At 40.6% G+C, this 18,497-nt stretch overlaps 1 protein-coding gene across 6 annotated transcripts in view; it reads left to right on the top strand.

Annotated features, from left to right (window-relative positions):
* LOC146473980 (uncharacterized) overlaps positions 1-14,451 on the top strand; it is a 44,724-nt gene extending 30,273 nt beyond the window's left edge. For all 6 annotated transcript variants that reach the window (XM_085118027.1, XM_085118031.1, XM_085118024.1 and 3 more), the window contains 2 exons: positions 2,571-2,621; positions 13,066-14,451. In XM_085118027.1, the coding sequence (XP_084974153.1) occupies positions 2,571-2,621; positions 13,066-13,131 (117 nt within the window). In that variant the 3' untranslated portion in view covers positions 13,132-14,451. The remainder of the gene's footprint in view (positions 1-2,570; positions 2,622-13,065) is intronic.
* The last annotated feature ends 4,046 nt before the right edge of the window (positions 14,452-18,497 follow it).

The following is an 18,497-nucleotide window of genomic DNA, read 5'->3' as shown; positions in this document are numbered from 1 at the left end:
CTTTTCGCTTTTGAGTTCAACTGTGATTAAAGAATGGTATCTACCAACACGACGAAGCAGAGTTTCCTTGCCAAGTGAAAAAACGTCCCTCGAGTCATGAGGTGCGATACATTTAGTAGCTCATTTCTTTCTCGATAATCGCGATGCTCGAATTTCGCGAAAATCGAGACCGCAAAGGGAGTGTCACCTTGAGCGGTACTGTAATTAAACTGTGCGGAGCTTTGGATGCCTTTAATATTAAAAGAAGTTCTGTCGAAAAAAAAATCGTGCAGAGGTTCCACGTCGGAAAAAAAAAATACATGCAGACAAATTGGACTAAAAAGAAATTCATCCAATGAAAAATTCCCCCCCCCCCCCCCCATCCCGTGATTTCTTATGGTCCGCCCCTTAGAACATTTCGAAATGTTTTTCTATGTGCTTATTTTAACCTAATATCGGTTAAGACAGGTGCACGGACTAAAATTTATATCTGACCCGCAACTTCAAAGTTTACCGCGACGGAGGGACAAATATTTGCATTTTGACGGACTTGAAAAGCTCTCGCGTTGCTCTTAATCATTTACTTAAAGAAATTTTTACAGGAATCTATAGACCATCCTTCTAACATTCAACCACCAGAAGCTTAATCGATTTGAAGGTTTTGCACATGGTGAAAATTAATTTTATTCAGGAAGTACTTTTACTGCAGTGAATTGTATACCTTCGAAATCAATTATTTCGCATGCACAGAAGAACGCAAAATTTCCCAAAATCATTTCGACAGATATTTAGAGATTGTAAAATAAGATTTGAGTGTTTTAAAGGCGGTACAACGATTTTTTTTAGCAGGCGAGGCTGTCAAACCCGTATAATAATTTATCGCTTCAAATGACGATTTTAACGGATTTTCGTTATTTGCATTTTTCTTTGTTTCACCGGAAAAACTACACAGTGATTTTAGTTATATCCTAGCCTATCTAACATTAAAATATGAACGCAATCGAATTTTCCACCCTTGCCACGATATGTTTGATGAAGTATTGATCCGTCAAATTATAATTAGTGAAAAGTGCTGGACACTGTTGTGACCAACTTTAACTTTTCGTTTTCACCATTTATACTTTGAAAATTGCACGTCTTTTTACTTCTAACGAGAAGAACGTAAATAAGCTCATATCTCAAACACTTCCTAGAAAGCTATCGGGTCCGATTAGAGATTTATACCTGCCAACGGTTTTTCAATCAAGTATATCAGTCTGCCACTTTCCACGTATTTACTCTGTTTATGCTACCTTTCCTGGATGAACTTTTACAGTAGCTACAGTTTCCATATTCAACACAATCATTCTCAAAAAGATTTGTTTTTGCCTTATTAAGGGAAGTGGTCAAAACTACTATACTCGAACAGGACCCACCAAACAACAAAAAAGGTGGTAGCCTCTGCCTGCACTCCCCTTTCCTCAACCTCAAAAGATGGTGTCTTTATTGCATAGCCACCCCTCTATCCAGCAGTAAAAAGTGACAGTGAGATTCAAACCTCACTTTTCTTGTTTATCTAGCAATGCTGACTCTTGCTAGCTGAATATTTCTGTGTCAACTCAAATTTTAAAGCCAATAAAATTTTGTTTGTAATGCCACGAGATAGGTGGTGTATTCGATAACCCCCCCTACCCCAGACAAGGTGGGTCCTTTTCGAAAAAACTTGTTATGACCAGTTCCCTAAGTTTTCAAAATGACGGGGCTGTGGGAACCTAATTGATATGTTCTAGTGCACGACTACCTTCACTGGTTCATCACATGTCTGGACATGATTCTGACCAAAGAAAGCAAGTGAACTTTTTAATTGTTTTCATTAAGTTTGCTTATGTTCACTCTATATATGTTTAATCCATGGATAGAGTCCTTTGGTAAGTTTCACATGAGTCCCAAAATGTCATACTTTGCTTCTTTGCACTGAAATGCTTTATTTCTCCATTTAACGGATGGACTTTTAAAAGTGATAACTCAGTTAATAAAAGGGAAATTTAATATACCACGTGTCATAATCTAGTCACCCACTGAGTCACGTCACCTGAGATGCAGTCACATTTCCTGACTGCTATTCTTCATCAGACGAGAATTTTTGAATGGTTTTTAATCGCCGAAATGGTCTGCTACGTCCATCCAAAAAATGAATTTTTTGGTAGGTAGATAATTATCCTTATTTTTGCCGCCAGAAGCTACTGTTTATCATCTAATTACAATGGGAATTGTGAACAGCGCTGACATCAAACTTATTTCCATTTGCTCATGCATGTACGCCAAAATGATTTTAAAATCATACCTATAACAACTGTTTAAAACAAACAACAGTCATTTGGATGAAAATATAACTGAGGTTCAAGCCTAAATAAAAAGTATGGTATTAGTTTGAAGGTATTGGTACAGAGAGTTTCGCAAACCGAACGCGAAAGGTTACGCGATACCATGGGACATGTAATCTGAAGTAACATTTTCAGAAAATTGTTTGCGAAGTAATTTTTGTCTTTGAGGGCCTTCTAGTCGCATTTCTTTGTTCATTTACTTTGCTTACTTTTATACGTATTATTTAGATGGGATTCGGAATGGCCGCTGGAGGACATATGGCTGCGGGAGCTGCAATGGTAAGTGAGTCGGAAGGCATTTCCGTCCGTCGTTATTCGCAATTACTGTTTTGTGTTCAGTGCAACCATAGGCAGCTCCATCTCATTATTCGATAACAGAAGTCTTTAAGTCGACGTTACGTTAATGTTATCAAATAATGACCTTGGGCATCCTGTGGTTTCAGGCAATGTAGACCTAATTCATTCCGCAACACCACAGGGTGTAGCCAGTTTTCAAGCCGTATGCCATATTACCCCGTCTAAACTATCCAATTTTCGTCCATCATCGTGTTGGAAGAACATGTTTGACCGTTTAATCTAGCCGCCTCTCTCACCATTGCATTTTAAAAATGGCTTCCCACGTTTGGTCTAGATCAAATATTTTCCATCCACATTATGCTTCACGAGCAAATGAGGACGATGAAAATGTGTCTGAAACCCGTGAAATTGTTCAGCTTAGAGATAAAAGTTTGAGCGTCTAAACAGTTACCATCCTAACATCGCTTTCACTGTCAAAGAAAACCCGGGCCACTTCCTCGACACTGCATTCACTTACAATGATAAATTCAACTGTAGAGTCTACGAGAAACCAGGAAAACTACCAACCCAATGGAAATTAGAAATCCCCACCAAATGGAAAAGAAATTGTATTACTGGTGCACGCCACAGAGCTAAGCGCATCTTTTCCAATTTTGATAGAGAAATCAAAAACACTGGAAACAACCTTTCTAAATGCGGGATCCCCCAAGCGTTTGATTTCTCACACAGTAAACAATTTTCTACAAGATCCACCTGAAGATGACAATCTTATACCGGGTTTTCTTTTTGAAGAGCGTAAAAAGATTTTCATCAAGCTCCCTTACTGGCAAAGAAATGAAAAACTTAGCAAGACTTTTATCTCTAAGCTGAACAATTTCACGGGTTCCAAATACATTTTATCGTCCTCTGGCAAACAAGACAAATCAAAAGTGTTTTCAACCTTAAGGACAAAGACACTCACAGATCACATGTGGTCGACAAAGGCGACTGTTCTTGCGGTGTTGATTACATTGGGGAAACCAGGAAAAATGTGGAGGTGCGAATCGATGAACATTCAAACCCCACTAATGACTCTGAACCTGCCCGTCACCTACGCGAGAATCGACCCATTCTTTTTGTTGGCGAATACTTTGTACGGCCTAATCTTTTCACAAACGCAGAATCATTGAAGGTTTAATGATCCAACACACCTCATAGTCTCTTGTCCAACAATGGATCCCCAGTCTAAATAAAGAAGTCCATTCTTACGTAGCGAAACTGTTCCCATCGGGAATCACCTAAAGCATATAAAATATGCATGCGGTCACCCTGAGGATGACTTGATTAGTCGAAAACGTTTGGTTTTAAAAATCATTTTTTTAGCCTTGTAAATAGTATTTGTGCGGTACGGCGTGTAATCCCGTAGGACTTTCGTACCGAAATTAATTTTTTTGCTGTTTCCCATGTTTCTAGCTACTTAAGGGTTTAATTTATGCTAATTAGATTCAAAAACGGTTTTGTGAATATCTTTGCTCTTACTCAAGATACATCGACGAAACTTGACACGAATCTTGATCTTGATGACGTACATCGTATGACTTAAATAAGTTACCATGGCAACCAGCGATGACGTCAGAATTAACTACCTGCTATTTTGGTGGCTGCCATCTTGGATCCGCCATGTTGGATTTTCGAACTCTCATTTTTCTAAAGCAAAACAGTGCATTTTTGATAAACTTTAACTAACAAATGATTTCCATTACAAGCTATGTCCAGTTAAGTGCAGAGGTTTCTTTATTTTCCTTTTTTTGTTGAACGCATGTACTCTTCCAGTTTTCTCATACAAAAATATCAGGCTTTCGTTAGTCCCATAGTAACAACGCAGACGCTATTCGTCTTCTTTGTGTTATGTATAATACTAATGTACAGTTCCGTTAAAAGTGTTCGTGCATAAAACGTGACTAATGTTCTTATACACTAAGAGCATCATCATCCTCTTCCTCGTAATCAACCTGTGTGTCATCTGTGAATGGATTTGTACAGTTTTTTACAAAGCATTTACAAAGAGGAGTGCATGGAATTCCGTTCTTGAAACAGACACAGCGTCCCTTGCAGCCTGACTTGCAGCCTCATTTGGTAAGCTCAATAACAGCTTGGGGTGCAGGACGAGCCAGGCACATAATGGGAACGTATGCTCCTTGGTGTTCACTTCAGCCATTCTCTTTAATGGGAGGAAGATCTGGGCAGCTGGTGGTATAGGATTTGTCGCGTATGGCCATGACGTTTGCGCGCGTGATGTGTGGGAGTAAGGAAGCACGTGTTGGAGGCAGTTTCTCACCTTCCAAGTTCTTGGATCGAAAAGGGTGGTAGGTCCTGCTTTGCAGTACACTTGGCAGACAAATTTCTCTAGGTCTTTAACTTGAGTCGGCAGCTCTCCGTTGGCTAACTGGTTTTGGATAAGACCCGCACCAAGCTTTCTGAAACAGTCGATCGCGGGATGGTTGTCATCTAGTGCCATGTAAGCTTTTACCCAGGTCTTCTTCGTGATACCAACACACTTCCCTCCCCAGTCGGCTCCGGTGAAGTTGTGCAATCCAATCAGACCTTGACACTTGTGTATTCCAATCGCTAGGACTCGCTGAATAACATCAATCTCTCTATAGTTTGCGCCCTTGCCTGTCAAAAACTTCAGGCTATTCAGGTTTCCATGACGTCCCCTGGAAACCAAGTAGAGCAGCAGGACTAGTACGTCAGTGTCCGGCGAGGATACACAAATCTCTTGCGACAAATGCTCACCTAGTGAACGCAACACCTGGTTAGGAATCAGCGTGTCCGCTTCTTCGTGGGTGTGTTCTTCTTCACAGTCGAGATATGTGATTTTGTTATCGTAAACCACGACCAGCTTGATGGCTGTGTTGCTGGACAAGCGCGCTAATAATCCATTGGCGAACAAAGTGACCAGCATGCTTCTGTACTTTGACAATGACGGAAGGTCCTTGATGGACATGGTGAGCCTCATTTCCGGATGTATCTGGAACTCGACAGATGTTGTGGATCTCTTTTGGCGCGTCTTGTTCTTCAAGGAGCTTTCCAAGTAGCGATTAAACACTACTCGGCCTTCACCAAAACCAGACACCATTCGCTCGATACGCTTGATAAATGATTCTTGGAGGTCAGGATAGCGCTTGTCTTTTTCAGACCTGTATACAAATCATAAATACCCAAAATTTTACGAAATATCATTATCATTATCATTATCATTATCATTATCATTATCATTATCATTATCATTATCATTATTATTACCTTGAAGACGGCCATAGCATCAATAACAAGTACTCGATGTAGATTTCCTGTTGCTGGAGGTGTTTCTAGCTGCGGTTGTAAGTTGGCCTTTCTCTATAAAACGCATCAGGCTGGCTTTGTCAGTTGGAATGAAAAGAGATCCATCAACCGTGCATAAGGAACGAGGCACCACTGCCATCTCGTACTCACCGATGGTTTCCTCGAGTTTTCGCACAAGCTCTGGCCTACTTCCTTGGATTATGACAGACCTTCCGAGTAACTCCCGTTCTTCGCGCAGTTTGATGACTTTGTCCCCTACGCGAACTTTAGTTTTCTCCATCCAGTTTGAGAAGGTCTTCAGGTTCAGCTTTTTCATAGCTTCCCATAACGAGTGCTTAAAAGATGGCAACAACCTGTCTTCAACGAATTCTTCAAACCGCTTTTGGCCTTTCTCTGCGTAGCACAGGATATCTTCCTCTGCTTTTTCTGGCACAAGAGCTGACGACACCACACTCTTCAAGGGAGACTCAACTGTAAATGGGTTGCCTTCGCAGTGCAGCTCTGTCGACCGGCGGAGTTTCATGGCGTTTCCTCACGTTCTTATAGTAACATCCCCAGAGAGCTGATAGTGCTCGTTCCGCTCAGAAGCCTTGGATACTTTAGGAAAGCTGTTGAGATACTGCTTTACCATACGGGCGAGATGCGGTGACGTGATAAGAAGGTGGTCAAGGGCGGCTTCGTCTTGACTTAACCAGACCATACCTCCGGGACGCTTTATTACTTTGATCTCCTGCTCTAGGGTCTGATCTGTGAACAGCCTCGTGAACGGGATCTCTGACTTCGCTACAACAAAATCCCCGGACTTCAATGCCTTCCATGTCATAGGGTCTTCATACTCGAGTGCGTTCATCTGCGCGAGGTGGACTGGCATTAGGCGAGCTCAGTTGAGCAGATCGTGGGCGAAGAAGTACTTTATGAGGTCTTCCAACGCTGCCAGGTAACCTTCCCATTCCCCAGAGCGGCAAGCATGGATGAGCTGTAACAGGTTGTCCACTTGTTTGAGGTACTCTATCATAAATCGCGCAAGTTCCTCAAGTCCTTGTTCTTCACGCTCTTGTGCTTTGATCTTTTCAGAGTACCAGGACTGGATGTTGTCATAGATGTCAACCACCTCTGGACTGCGCTCGTGGAGGGCCTCTCTAAAGGACGCGCTCTGTGCACGAGGTATATCCTCATTTGCTAGAAGGAAATGGTCAAATGTCATCATCAAAGGTGCCAGGCTGGTTGTTATGTGGTACTCGAGGCCACGCTTGTACGCCTTGCCGCTATATATCCCACGAAGAGCTGCAGAAGTGTAAATTCCACTTTCAATGGCGCACGTATCAATGCCACTTCCGTCAAGAGTCTTTCCAAGGGCGTGTAGTGCAGCAGAGGCGATGTGTAAAACGCCAGTTCGCAGAATCCAGTTACGGTTGCCTACTGACTGCTGAATCTGAAGGGCACGGCTGTACAGATCTAAGAAAAAAGTTATGACAGTCCGCCTCTCAGGGCCAACGACGAAAGCAGAAACCCCCTGTGTTAGTTTCAAAACGGTATGGAGATTAGTATAATCTGTTGGCAAAGTCCTGAACAACTGCGCAATCACCTCTGAGTGTGTCAGCTTGTCGACCTGATTTTCAGGGGAGTGTGATAAGAGAAGCGATTTGGTACCGGCCCACGTTGTAAGGACCTCCTTCTTTACCGTCTTCTTTCTTGTTTGTATTCGTTCTTTCACCACAAGAATTGGCTCATCAGAATCTTGGGCATTTTCCGATTCAAATTCACGTTGGGCTTGGTTTTCATCGACTTCTTGCTGTTCTTGGTTTTCCGTCGGAAGAGCATCTAGGCTCTCATCACTGGTGTCTTCAGCAGCAAGGTAGTTTGCAAGCGTCCATGTGTATGTAGTCATTCGATATTAGCTCCGTTCGGTTTCCAAGCTTGTAGGTCTCAAATCGAACTGGTTTAGGCTTGATGACTAGCTGTTCACAGTATTTCACTTCAAAGCCAACTTCCGCCGATGAGTCTGGTGCCTTTGGTGGGAGGGCGAGTGGTTGATTGACTGCCTCGCCATCTTCCGCACACTGGTTTAAAACAATCACCGTGCCATGGAATGTATGCTGTCCTGTTGGCGTGTCTTCTAAGAGGTCGATGTTGTCGACAGCAGACCAGATATTTACATCCCGTTTAACAAAACCAGGAAGGCAAAATCCTCCCGTTGCAACGATACGCTGAAGAACACTCTGCTCGACGCGCTTTTCGATGTCAAGGATGCATTTGTAGTCACTTCCGATGTACACGTCCGATAGGGTATTGAGGAGATTCTTGTCGCACACTCTTGAGTGAATAGCGAGGAGCAGAGCGACTGAGAGGGTAGTTTTTACGGTCTGTTTGAATCCTTCGTCTGCCTTAGGTTGATGTTTGACTTGAAGATCAGTTCTCATGTTTTGGACAACAAACTGACACGCTACGTCAACCATTTTGTTGATTTCTTTATCGCGCATCCCCAAAACATCGAGTGCGTGCGAGCCAAAGAGCAGACGTGTGAGAAAAAACCGAAGTAAGGGCGGATTCGGAAAATTTTCAAAGCTTCCAGCGAAGGACCACTTCCGTTGCTGCATAATTTCTTCCCGCAACATCCGGGCCATGGTTTCTAACTGCTCAATCGTATCCCTACTATCCATTTGAGCTGATAGTACGTCGACAGCCTTACTGACTGCTGCTGGCAGTACAACTTTGTCAGGCTCATTTTTGCACAGCGACTAAAGGAACTGCAAATTTGGAAGCCGCTCACTTAAAAGTTGTTTTAAGTACTTTCAGTAGTTTCCTGACTCGGTTATTTCCATCGAATACCTCTTTAATATCGCCACATAGGTGTCATTTACCTCAGCCATATTCAAGCTGCCACTGTCATCCGCTAGCGTGTTCTGGACTGCCAGAACTAATTCTTCATCACACGCCGAGTGAACAACTTGTTTTACAGAAACACTTTCACAATCAGCGCTGAAGTTTCGCTGAGCGTAACGCAAACAGTTTCTGTAGGAGTGTTTTTCAAGTGCCGAGGCGTCCCCTGTATCTACAAGCTCTGATACGCAAGTTCTAACCTGGTCGTCTTGCGTCTTTTTCGTTATTTGCAGTAACGTTGTTCCCACTTGATCTGAAAAAACTTGGTGTAAATCTTTAACAGTTTCACCGGGACAAAAACTGCAAGACTTGAACAGGCACACCTGCAACTGAGGAAGCGTTTTCGCCCTTTTAGGCCGCGAAGAGGTTGATGAGGTAGAAGGACGACCAGGGCCTCGCGGGAGAACGGATGGGGAGTCGTCTGGTAAGGCCCGCTTTGCACCTCTCAGTCGCTCGATCATGCCCCTGTTAACAATTGGTTTGCGGCACTCACTGTGGTAGTACGCAGATTTACGTTCATCTTCACCCAGGCTTGCTAAGCGGTCTGTAAATGACTTGATGTCAGTCTGTCCTAAGGACAGTCGTTCTTTGCAGGACTCGTATAGATGTTCAATCATTTCACGGTTGCTTATGAGACTCTTATTAAATGCAACACCCTCGTGGCAGATAATACACACCAAATCAGACGTGACTACTTTGCTACAACTTGACTTTCAAATAACATCAGATTTCTTTTCTCCTCTCCGATGCTAAACAAGAACAAATCAAGAGAAAGAATTTTTGTGCCTGTACGCTTATGTGCTGCTCAAGCTGATGAGCTTTTTTTTCTAGGCTAGAAATTGCGAAAATAAGCTTAGAGTTTGCAGTTTTATGGCTGTTTTTTTTTTGGTTTGTTTTTTTTTTTTTTGTCTTTTTCACTTAGGCCTAGTTTCTGGTTTAGACGTCGAATTTCACATTCGTGAGCGCGGGAAACAGTCATAGGCAGAATAAAGTTTGATTTTTCCTCCTGATGGCAAGTTTGTAATGGAGATTATTTGGGCAAGGCTAACGCAGAAAATGGTGAACATCTGGATAAAATGAAACGTATCTTCGATTGATCCATTTAATTCATTTGAGTCGCATCGAATTGACTTAGACGTCGCATTTCACATGCACCGAATTGAATTATTCGATTTGGCGCATGTGAAATTCGACGTCTAAAGCAGGCTTTAGGCGTGAACGTGCGCTAGTAAATGACAGATTTCTGGATCTCCATGCAATTCAACTGCCCCTAGGATTTAAATACCCCTGAATGTTTCCTGCTAGGCGTAAAATAACGCCAATGCTTTATTCTCAACTTTGATCCCTGCATTTTATTCCTATTCAATTATTAAAGCTTTACTTTTTATCGTGAAACAAGTTCTAAAACCTTTGCCCTTCTGATCAAACTAAAACTACGCTTGTCCTTGAAGTGTTTACCGATTACGGAATGTTTATGTTCCTCTGCACAGACCTGCAAACTCTTCTGTCTATCTTACATGCTGTCCATGCATGACCTTCTCTCTCCATCAAACCTGTTGGTTTCCTGTTGAACCTTCAGTTCTTTTGCTGACTCATCCCTCCCCTCTTTCATGTATGGTTTCATTTGACTGTGTATAAGCTGAGGCATAATCTCATAGGCATCGACGCCGAGAAATATCTTGTGCCTAAACGTGAGACAAGAACGCGTAAAAGTCATGTATTTAAGTACTGAATACCTAGAATTAGCAAGGACGTTTTAAGTTTTCGTTTTTTTCCTAGATCCGTATGCGAATGAAATTCTTTGCCCTCAGAGGTTGTAAATTCTGTGTCATTGCAAAGTTTTAAAACTATGATAACAAAATATTTTAAATTAATAAGTTATTTAAAGCTAGCAAATAGGATTTAAACTATTTTTCTCATATTTATATTCGTTTTTATTTTAATTTTTTTCCTTTATTGAGTTACTTATTATGTCTCACGACTTAACCGACTTAATTAAGGTTACCTTGTACCTTCAGGGGTGGCTTCAGTTAAACGGATATAGCGCCCCTCAGTTACATCACAGATACCCAAAATCCTATATCAAATTAAAGCTTATAGAACTGGTTATTCCAATATTTCATTGCTTTTCCAAGAAAATAAATTCCCAGGTTTTCCGTAAAGTCGGAACTTGAAGGTCCAGGTCATCGTTCAAGAGTTCCAACTCAATGCGATTTTTCATATTTTGGAAGTTTGTTTTTCCTCTCCGGGTCAGAATTCCAAAAGCTTAAAAAACGTGTTGGGGTTTTCCTTAATTCAATTTCGTTCAAAAGTTACTAAACATTTTCAAAACTGCGAGAAAGGCATGCGGAGTGAACGCACGGAAATGGCTTTCAAGGAAAGAATTTTTAGAATTATCGAATTCCTCGACACATTTTTATTGGTGATATATTTTTCTAGCATCTGGCCAAATTTTACTGAAATCGGCCAAATTGTTGTTGAGTTGTAACTCTTGAAAGTGTCCCCTGCAAGCGAAAATTAAAATTTGACAAAAAAGCGCTTGAAAAAAAATTCTCGCTACACAAACAAGTACCGCCCCCTAACGCCCTTATGGAAAATTAGCCAATCATTTTGCAAGCTACTTTTTCTTCCAGTCACCTACTCGCGTTCCAGAGTATAGAGTGTGTGCACGGCGGCCATGTTGGAGGACTAAAACAATAGAAGATATTTGCATAAAAATAGAATATATTTCCCAAAGGAAAATCATTGTATTGTTTCGGTCCTCCAACATGGCCGTCGTGCACACACTCTATTAAATCAACTACTTTACCAGTTTGTTGGATATCTGCGGTGTTTGTTGTACGCGCACGTCGACTTTGTAATCTGCAATGATTATGGGAAAAACAAAATGGGGACTGAAGCCGACCTCATCTAGCAAAGCTGTTGGGCCGAAGCAGAAGCGGCTGATGAGGGTAAAATTATCAGCATTACGGAATTATCGGGGAACCACCGTAACCGCATATATTGTCTCAGTCAAAACGAAAATTCTTGCTCTTCTTCAGTCGAAAAGCCGGCGAATAAATCTATTCAAGCGAAATGTCGTTGAGAATAGCGAAGTTTCGAAATTGCTTATCGAAAGTTCGGGTGAAAATTCGCTCTTGAATGAACGTCCCAAATTGTTAATGCTGCAAATAGGAAACAAATATCCGTTTGACGCTTGAAAGAAAACGTTTAAACGGAACCGTTTAAAAGAGCTGACTCCGTTTAAAGCTTTGGAAATTACCGTAATACAGTAAGTCTTTGTGAAAACGCTTCAAGCAAAAACGGCGGCTTTCCCTTTACTAGTTATCTTATAGCGACGGGCGACGTGAGAAAAGATCAAGACATAGGACATGATTCTTGGCGTTATTTTTCAATTGCTTTTTTGCTTTGTTTCCGCTAGCCGAGACTTGTAAGTTTTACGCACCCGAACACAAGTGATCTGATAACGTTCAGCCGCAAATAAAAAAAGGAAGCTCATGAAGCGCGATTCACGGACTCGTAAATTGAAACATTAACAAGCGCGTCTCCAAATATTCGCTTCGCTGGAAGATTTTAAGATCTTTACCTACTTTAAAGTGTAGCTTAAAGCTTTTTGTCTTCTTTTATGTCAGTGTCGTACTCGAACAAACGCAAGTTCTTCCACTAAATACAGGATATTCGAAGTGCGAGAACATGAGGGATTCAAGACTATAGAAAGGCCGTTCGCGCAAATATCGCAACGGTTGGTTACACCGGCAGCAATATGCTGTCAATCAAAGTAAAATTTAACTTCCGGTGGAAATCGCTTACGTCCCATTTTTTCGGCAAATACTCACTCTTTTCCGAAAATTCTTTTTTTGTTTGTAAGAACTTTACTGGGAAGTTTATTTGTAATCTAAAAAAATGAAAATCCAAAAATTTTCGGTAACTTTAAGCGTAGATGTAGATGTAGATGATGACATCCTCCTTTCCATCTACGTACTCGTATACTAGGCTCTGTTCCTGATCGCACCTTACAGTCTCCACTGCCATCAGACCTCGACCACCTTTGTCTCTAGGAACATAGAGTCTATCTACATCAGACCTGTGATGACCTGGAATGATGATGATGATGATGATGATGATGATGATGATGATGATGATTATTATTATTATAATTGTCATTATTATTATCATTATTATTATTATTATTTATTTGTTTGTTTCTTTTGTTTTTTGGCAGGCACGCGTCTGCGATTTAAGCGAAGAAGAGGTACAAGCTATACGCGACAAGGAAAAAGCGGTTTAAAATCCCCTTGAGAAATGATTTTACCAAAACGCTGGAGAATACTTTCATTTAGAGAATTAAAGTGTGTGCGTTTCTATTTCTTTTGTGTTGACATATTGTGCATATCGACCGATACCATAGCACGCCATTACTTATTGAGATTGCGCAATGGCCGTGGGCGAGGCTCTTATCAGCCATCCGGAGATCTCGGCTGCAATGGCGTGCAGAGTATCAGAGCATTAAGAGAATTTTGCGTTGAAATTTTTCTGGGCGTTTTGACTTGAAAACTAGATTTCGTTCATTTCTTGTGTGAGAAACTCTCATTTACTTGGCTCAAAATTACAATTCGTTTGATCGGATCCTTCAAGTTTTGCGAGTTCACCGTGAGGGCTTATATCAAGACTTAAATTTAGCACAACTTTAAATATAATTTAACAAGAACTAAGAAATTAGATAACAAACAAAGACCACAGTGAGTTTTGTTACATTGAGTTTGAATTTAAGATACGCCAATTTCGAAGTAAAAGTTTGGAAACTGTTTTTTTGTTTGTTTGTTTGTTTTTTGTTTTCGTTGAAGTTGCACTTTATTCAGGTTACATTAATTTCTCCAGATATTGCGGCTGAAATAATGAGTTCAGGATATTAGTTTGTTTCATTATACTTTACATTTTAGTGAGAGAATTGAAATGAATAATGTAGTTTAAGTCACTGAGCAGTAACACTTTGCCCTCTTAACCCGGCTGACTTCCTGGAACTGTCTAGATTATTAAATAAGTGATACGGTCGAAGCCGTGTTAATTTATAACTTTCCACTTAATAGTTTCTTGTTGTCTGAATTTTAACTATGCTGATCAAAAGTTGTTTTCGTCTGGTACCAATTCGGTTTGAGGCAAAAGTTCTGTTTTGAACTGTTTCCTCGTAAATAAACCAGAGATTAAATACGGCCAAATTGGTTTTCAAGAAATAACAATGGATACCTATTGAAGTTTTGACTTTCAGTTGAAAGACATTTTTTGACTTTCCAGAACTTGACTGGACTGAAATAACTTGTTTATCCGTTTTTATTATATTTTTTATTGCGTAATTCCGCCGTGTTTCAAGCTGAATTTGTACCAGTTGCTCTCTATCATTTAGTGAACTCATTAGGGCTAAGACTTCTAACCTCGAAGTGATTATTGAACGGAAACACCTATTGTACTAGACCTGCTGTAAACCGTAGCAAGATAGTTTATGGAAAAAAGAGGAACCTAGATTTGGAGAAGAAGGCTGTGTGACTTATTTAGCTTTCGTTGTAGTATGCAGTTTTGTAATGTTTATATTTAACTTGTGGTTGCACTTGTATTTAGGGACCGTTCATTTTTTATGAGCATGGGGGGGCTGGTGGGATTTGGTTAATTGCCACTACGAAACTGTATGACCCCCCCCTAGCATGCAATTTTTTTCCACATGGCCCCCCCCTAGCAGAACTATTTTTTTCTGATGACCCCCCCCCCCTCCCCCATTCCGCCCAATCAGAAACAAATCATACTCCTAACTTTAACAAAACGCTTATGTACTGTTTATATCAAAGATAAACGTAATTGTTACTGTGATTTCTTTACAGTACTATTAACAAGTAACCGTTCTCTACTTAGGTAAAGATTTCTCTTGTTTAAAAAAACGTTTTATAGACAGCAACACGTTTACGGCAACGACAAACCCTAAATTTCCATTTAGATTCTCAAAGAAACTATAAAAATTAATCAAGCAAATGGTTAACGTGAAATTACTCCCCTTCGAGTAGAAACAATTAATACACGTACAGATCTGACTAACAAAATACGGATCGAAGCATACCAATCAACGATTACGAGTCATATTAAACAGAAAAAAACAGCGGACGCACAGATATCAGTCGTGTAGGTAAGGGTTAGATAGGGGTGTTCGTTGAGCCCCAAATCTTGCTTACTAGGGGGGTCCGGGGGCATGCTCCCCCGGAAATTTTTGAAAATCTAGGTTCCCAGAAACCTCATTTCCTGCATTTTGAGACCCATTTTAGGCAAATCACAAATTTGTTTTACAGCAGCTTTTTGAGCTATATACATCATTCCTACGGCATAATTGTTTCAACTTAAACAAGAAAGTTCAATGTACATTCCGCGCCCTGTCGAGTTCTGATAGCTATTCGATCTACTGATAGTCATACACCAAGCTGGTAAACTGCATCATTCTCGGGTGTAGGCCTTCGAACAAATTGACTATCTCGTCAAAATTGACAGGCATATCATATTTGATATGCATTAGAACCAGGGCAGACATTCTACTCTCTCGCATGGTACACCTCATGTAATTGTTCAACCTCCTCATTAAGTGCTTTCTCTTCCGCCATTACTGATCTGTAAAGGGGGTTCGTTCGAACCCCTCGAACCCCCCCTCCTACGCGCCTGGATATTAAAGTACTGCTATTAAAAATGACAGTTACAAGCTTTTCTGAAGATGGCTTACGGCTCAGATTTACCGTCAACTGAAGTCACCAACAACAGTTCTATTATTAAAACTAATCTGGATGTTCACACTAGGCATACTACTGAGTCTACTGATACTCCTGGGTTCAAATAATTTACTAATCAACAGTCTATAAAAGTGAGTACTATTAAAAAGAACATTAAACAATCTATTGATATAGTTCAGAGTACAACCACTTTGTAGAAAACTACTCCCCCAAGGATGATTCAATAGTGAGACTGATACGTTTTTATATTAATTTGAACTTGTACAAACATAGGTGTCTACCTCAGTTTATATTCATTATTGCTTTTCCAACAGATATGCTTCATTTCCTCAGTTGTTGTTAATATAAAATGCAGATTTCGACCTCAGTATGTAAAACAAATTAAAAGTGGTTAGGAAAATCGCATTAAATAAAATTGAAATAATATTCAATTTCTTCATCTGTTTCTGTGTTGAGCCACTTTCAATTTCCCCTACTAGCCAATTTTTTCTGGTGACCCCCCCCTCTTTCACTCATTTTTTTTTGGTAGCCCCCCCCTTTAGTGCCATTTTTTTTCTCGTGGCCCCCCCCTAAATCCCACCAGCCCCCCCATGCTCATAAAAAATGAACGGTCCCTTAGGCCGAGAGTGTTCTTTTGTAAAAGATGGAAGTGTTCCTTGTAATTTTCATATTGCTCCCCTTACTTTGTTTCGTCCAGATTGTTTGGAAATCACATTGAAAACTTAACAACTTGAGAAATTTTGACTAATGTAAATCTGTCGAGGGAAAAAACGTAAATTGCTCTCGTGCGCAAGCGTACTATCGCATCAGTATTATTGCGTAATGCTGATTACGTTAGCCTAAATTTACGGCAGGCGTGATTTTGACAGTTGATTGACAGTTCCCGCCTGGACGTTATAAAAGTAATGAGACCAAATCCTTCGTTGCCATCTTAACTTTTAAAGAGTGATGCTGTAAGCCTCGGTGTGAACAAATAAAAAAAGTTCAAAAGAAGCACAAGACTGCACGTTCCCTTCTTTGCTCTGTTGTATTCTAACAAAAGAGCTCAAAACAATCGAAATTAGACAAATTAGTTCAACTTTAAATTAAATTTTGAAAACAAAATCGAGGCGGTGATTTTCAACCAAACCAAGGCAGTTGTAGCATAGGAACCACATGAACTGACACCAAAAAAGAAAACTTGCAGCTCGGGCGTGCTTCGTGGAATTAGAGACCTTAAGCAAAGTTAGGTGGAGGGGGGCGATGGCCGCGCGGGAGTGGGTTGAGACCGCCTCCTCTTGGCGCGAAATTAGATTATTTAAGCTTTCGTGAAAGCGGCGGCGAGCGACGGCTGTTTTGCTTTCGTTTTCAGTGGTCCAATTTGACTTTGTTCGTAAATTTTACGAGCATAATGGCCACATTTCTAGAATTCCGAGATCTTCTAGCTGTTGCATGCTTTGAGGACATCATGGGAGGTGCCTCGCATGGGTCCTCGCGTCCCGTTCGCACCTGCCCTTTTGACCTTATCACTTTTCACGTATTTTTCATTTCTTTCTAGTTGTTTAATTTACTGTATTTAACATGTGTGATGGTCAATAAAGCTGTTAAAAAAAAAAAAAAAAAGACGAGGAAGAATTTCTGTTGTTGTGGGATTTACACGAGTCGAAAAATCTCGACTTTCCTTATGAAGACTACGTCCGATTTGACCTGGATGAGATGGACGATTCAGAGTGTTTAGCAGAGTTTAGAGTCAAGAAACGCGACCTTCCGGAGCTAGCTGCTGCCTTGCAAATACCTTATCAATTTGTGTGCCTTCAGCGGTCTGTGACCGATGGTATGGAGGGACTCTGTATGCTGCTCCGACGACTTTCATATCCCTGCAGATACTCAGACATGACAGCGCGCTTTGGTCGGCCGGTGCCTGTTATGAGCATGGTCACAAATACTGTGCTGGATTATATCTTTACCACCCACAGTCACAGAATTTTACAATGGAACCAAGCTATTCTGCATCCGGCGCAGCTTCAAATATATGCTGATGCAGTCTCATTGAAGGGAGCTGCATTGAACAATTGCTTCGACTTTATCGATGGAACTGTCCGGCCAACTTGCCTTAAAATCTTAAAATATTTTAAAGCAGAATTTTAAACTTTTCTTGAAATTGAGACATATTGCAGATAACGTTGTGTAATTTAAATTCATGTATTAAAAAGTGGGGGTCACCGTGCTCGTTGGCGAACTATTGCTATTGATCCTCAAAAAGCGAAAATCCTGTATGAAAATCATTACGGACGAGAGAAGACTGGGTCCAGTTTAAAAAAGGCAGCTCCCCAATCACAGGTACTGTAGAACGTTCGTTCATTAAATTTATCTCCGTTTGCATGTGTACTGTCTTCATACAAATGGCCAGTGAGAAATTACTTAAACGAAAAAGAAGGGTCGACTGTTATGCACATAAGAGGTGCGCAGTACAAAACAGAAAATCACCTTAAGCGACTTCAACTGAGAACTGAGACAAGTGGTGGCCTTGTGGCACTTGCACAGTGCATTGGGGTTTAAAAACAGCCGTTCCGTGACAGATCAATAGTCACCATGTTGCTTTTGGTCTGAAATTTTAGGAGATTTCTAGATTTCCAGGTGGTTGCATAATAAATATAACAATGTTACACTGGTTGAAAGGTCAGTTAAAAAGATCTTAATGTCCCAACGTTTTGGCTACTTGCATAAGCCTTCTTCAGGGGTAATAAAACATTTTAAATATTTTAAATATCTTAAATAGTTTAGTTTGTAGTTCATTGTATCAGTGACCTTCCTTGTATATTATTTCAGCCAATCGATAATTACAAGCTTAGATGTAAAGATTACAAAAGAATTAAATCGACTTAATCTTTGACATTCAGTTTTAATCCTGAAGCGA

This window comes from Pavona decussata, unplaced genomic scaffold (assembly GCF_977016875.1).
Source record: "Pavona decussata unplaced genomic scaffold, jaPavDecu1.1 SCAFFOLD_92, whole genome shotgun sequence".
NCBI lineage: Eukaryota > Metazoa > Cnidaria > Anthozoa > Scleractinia > Agariciidae > Pavona > Pavona decussata.
The sequence above is the reverse complement of the archived record's forward strand: the minus strand, read 5'-3'. Positions and strand labels throughout refer to the sequence as shown.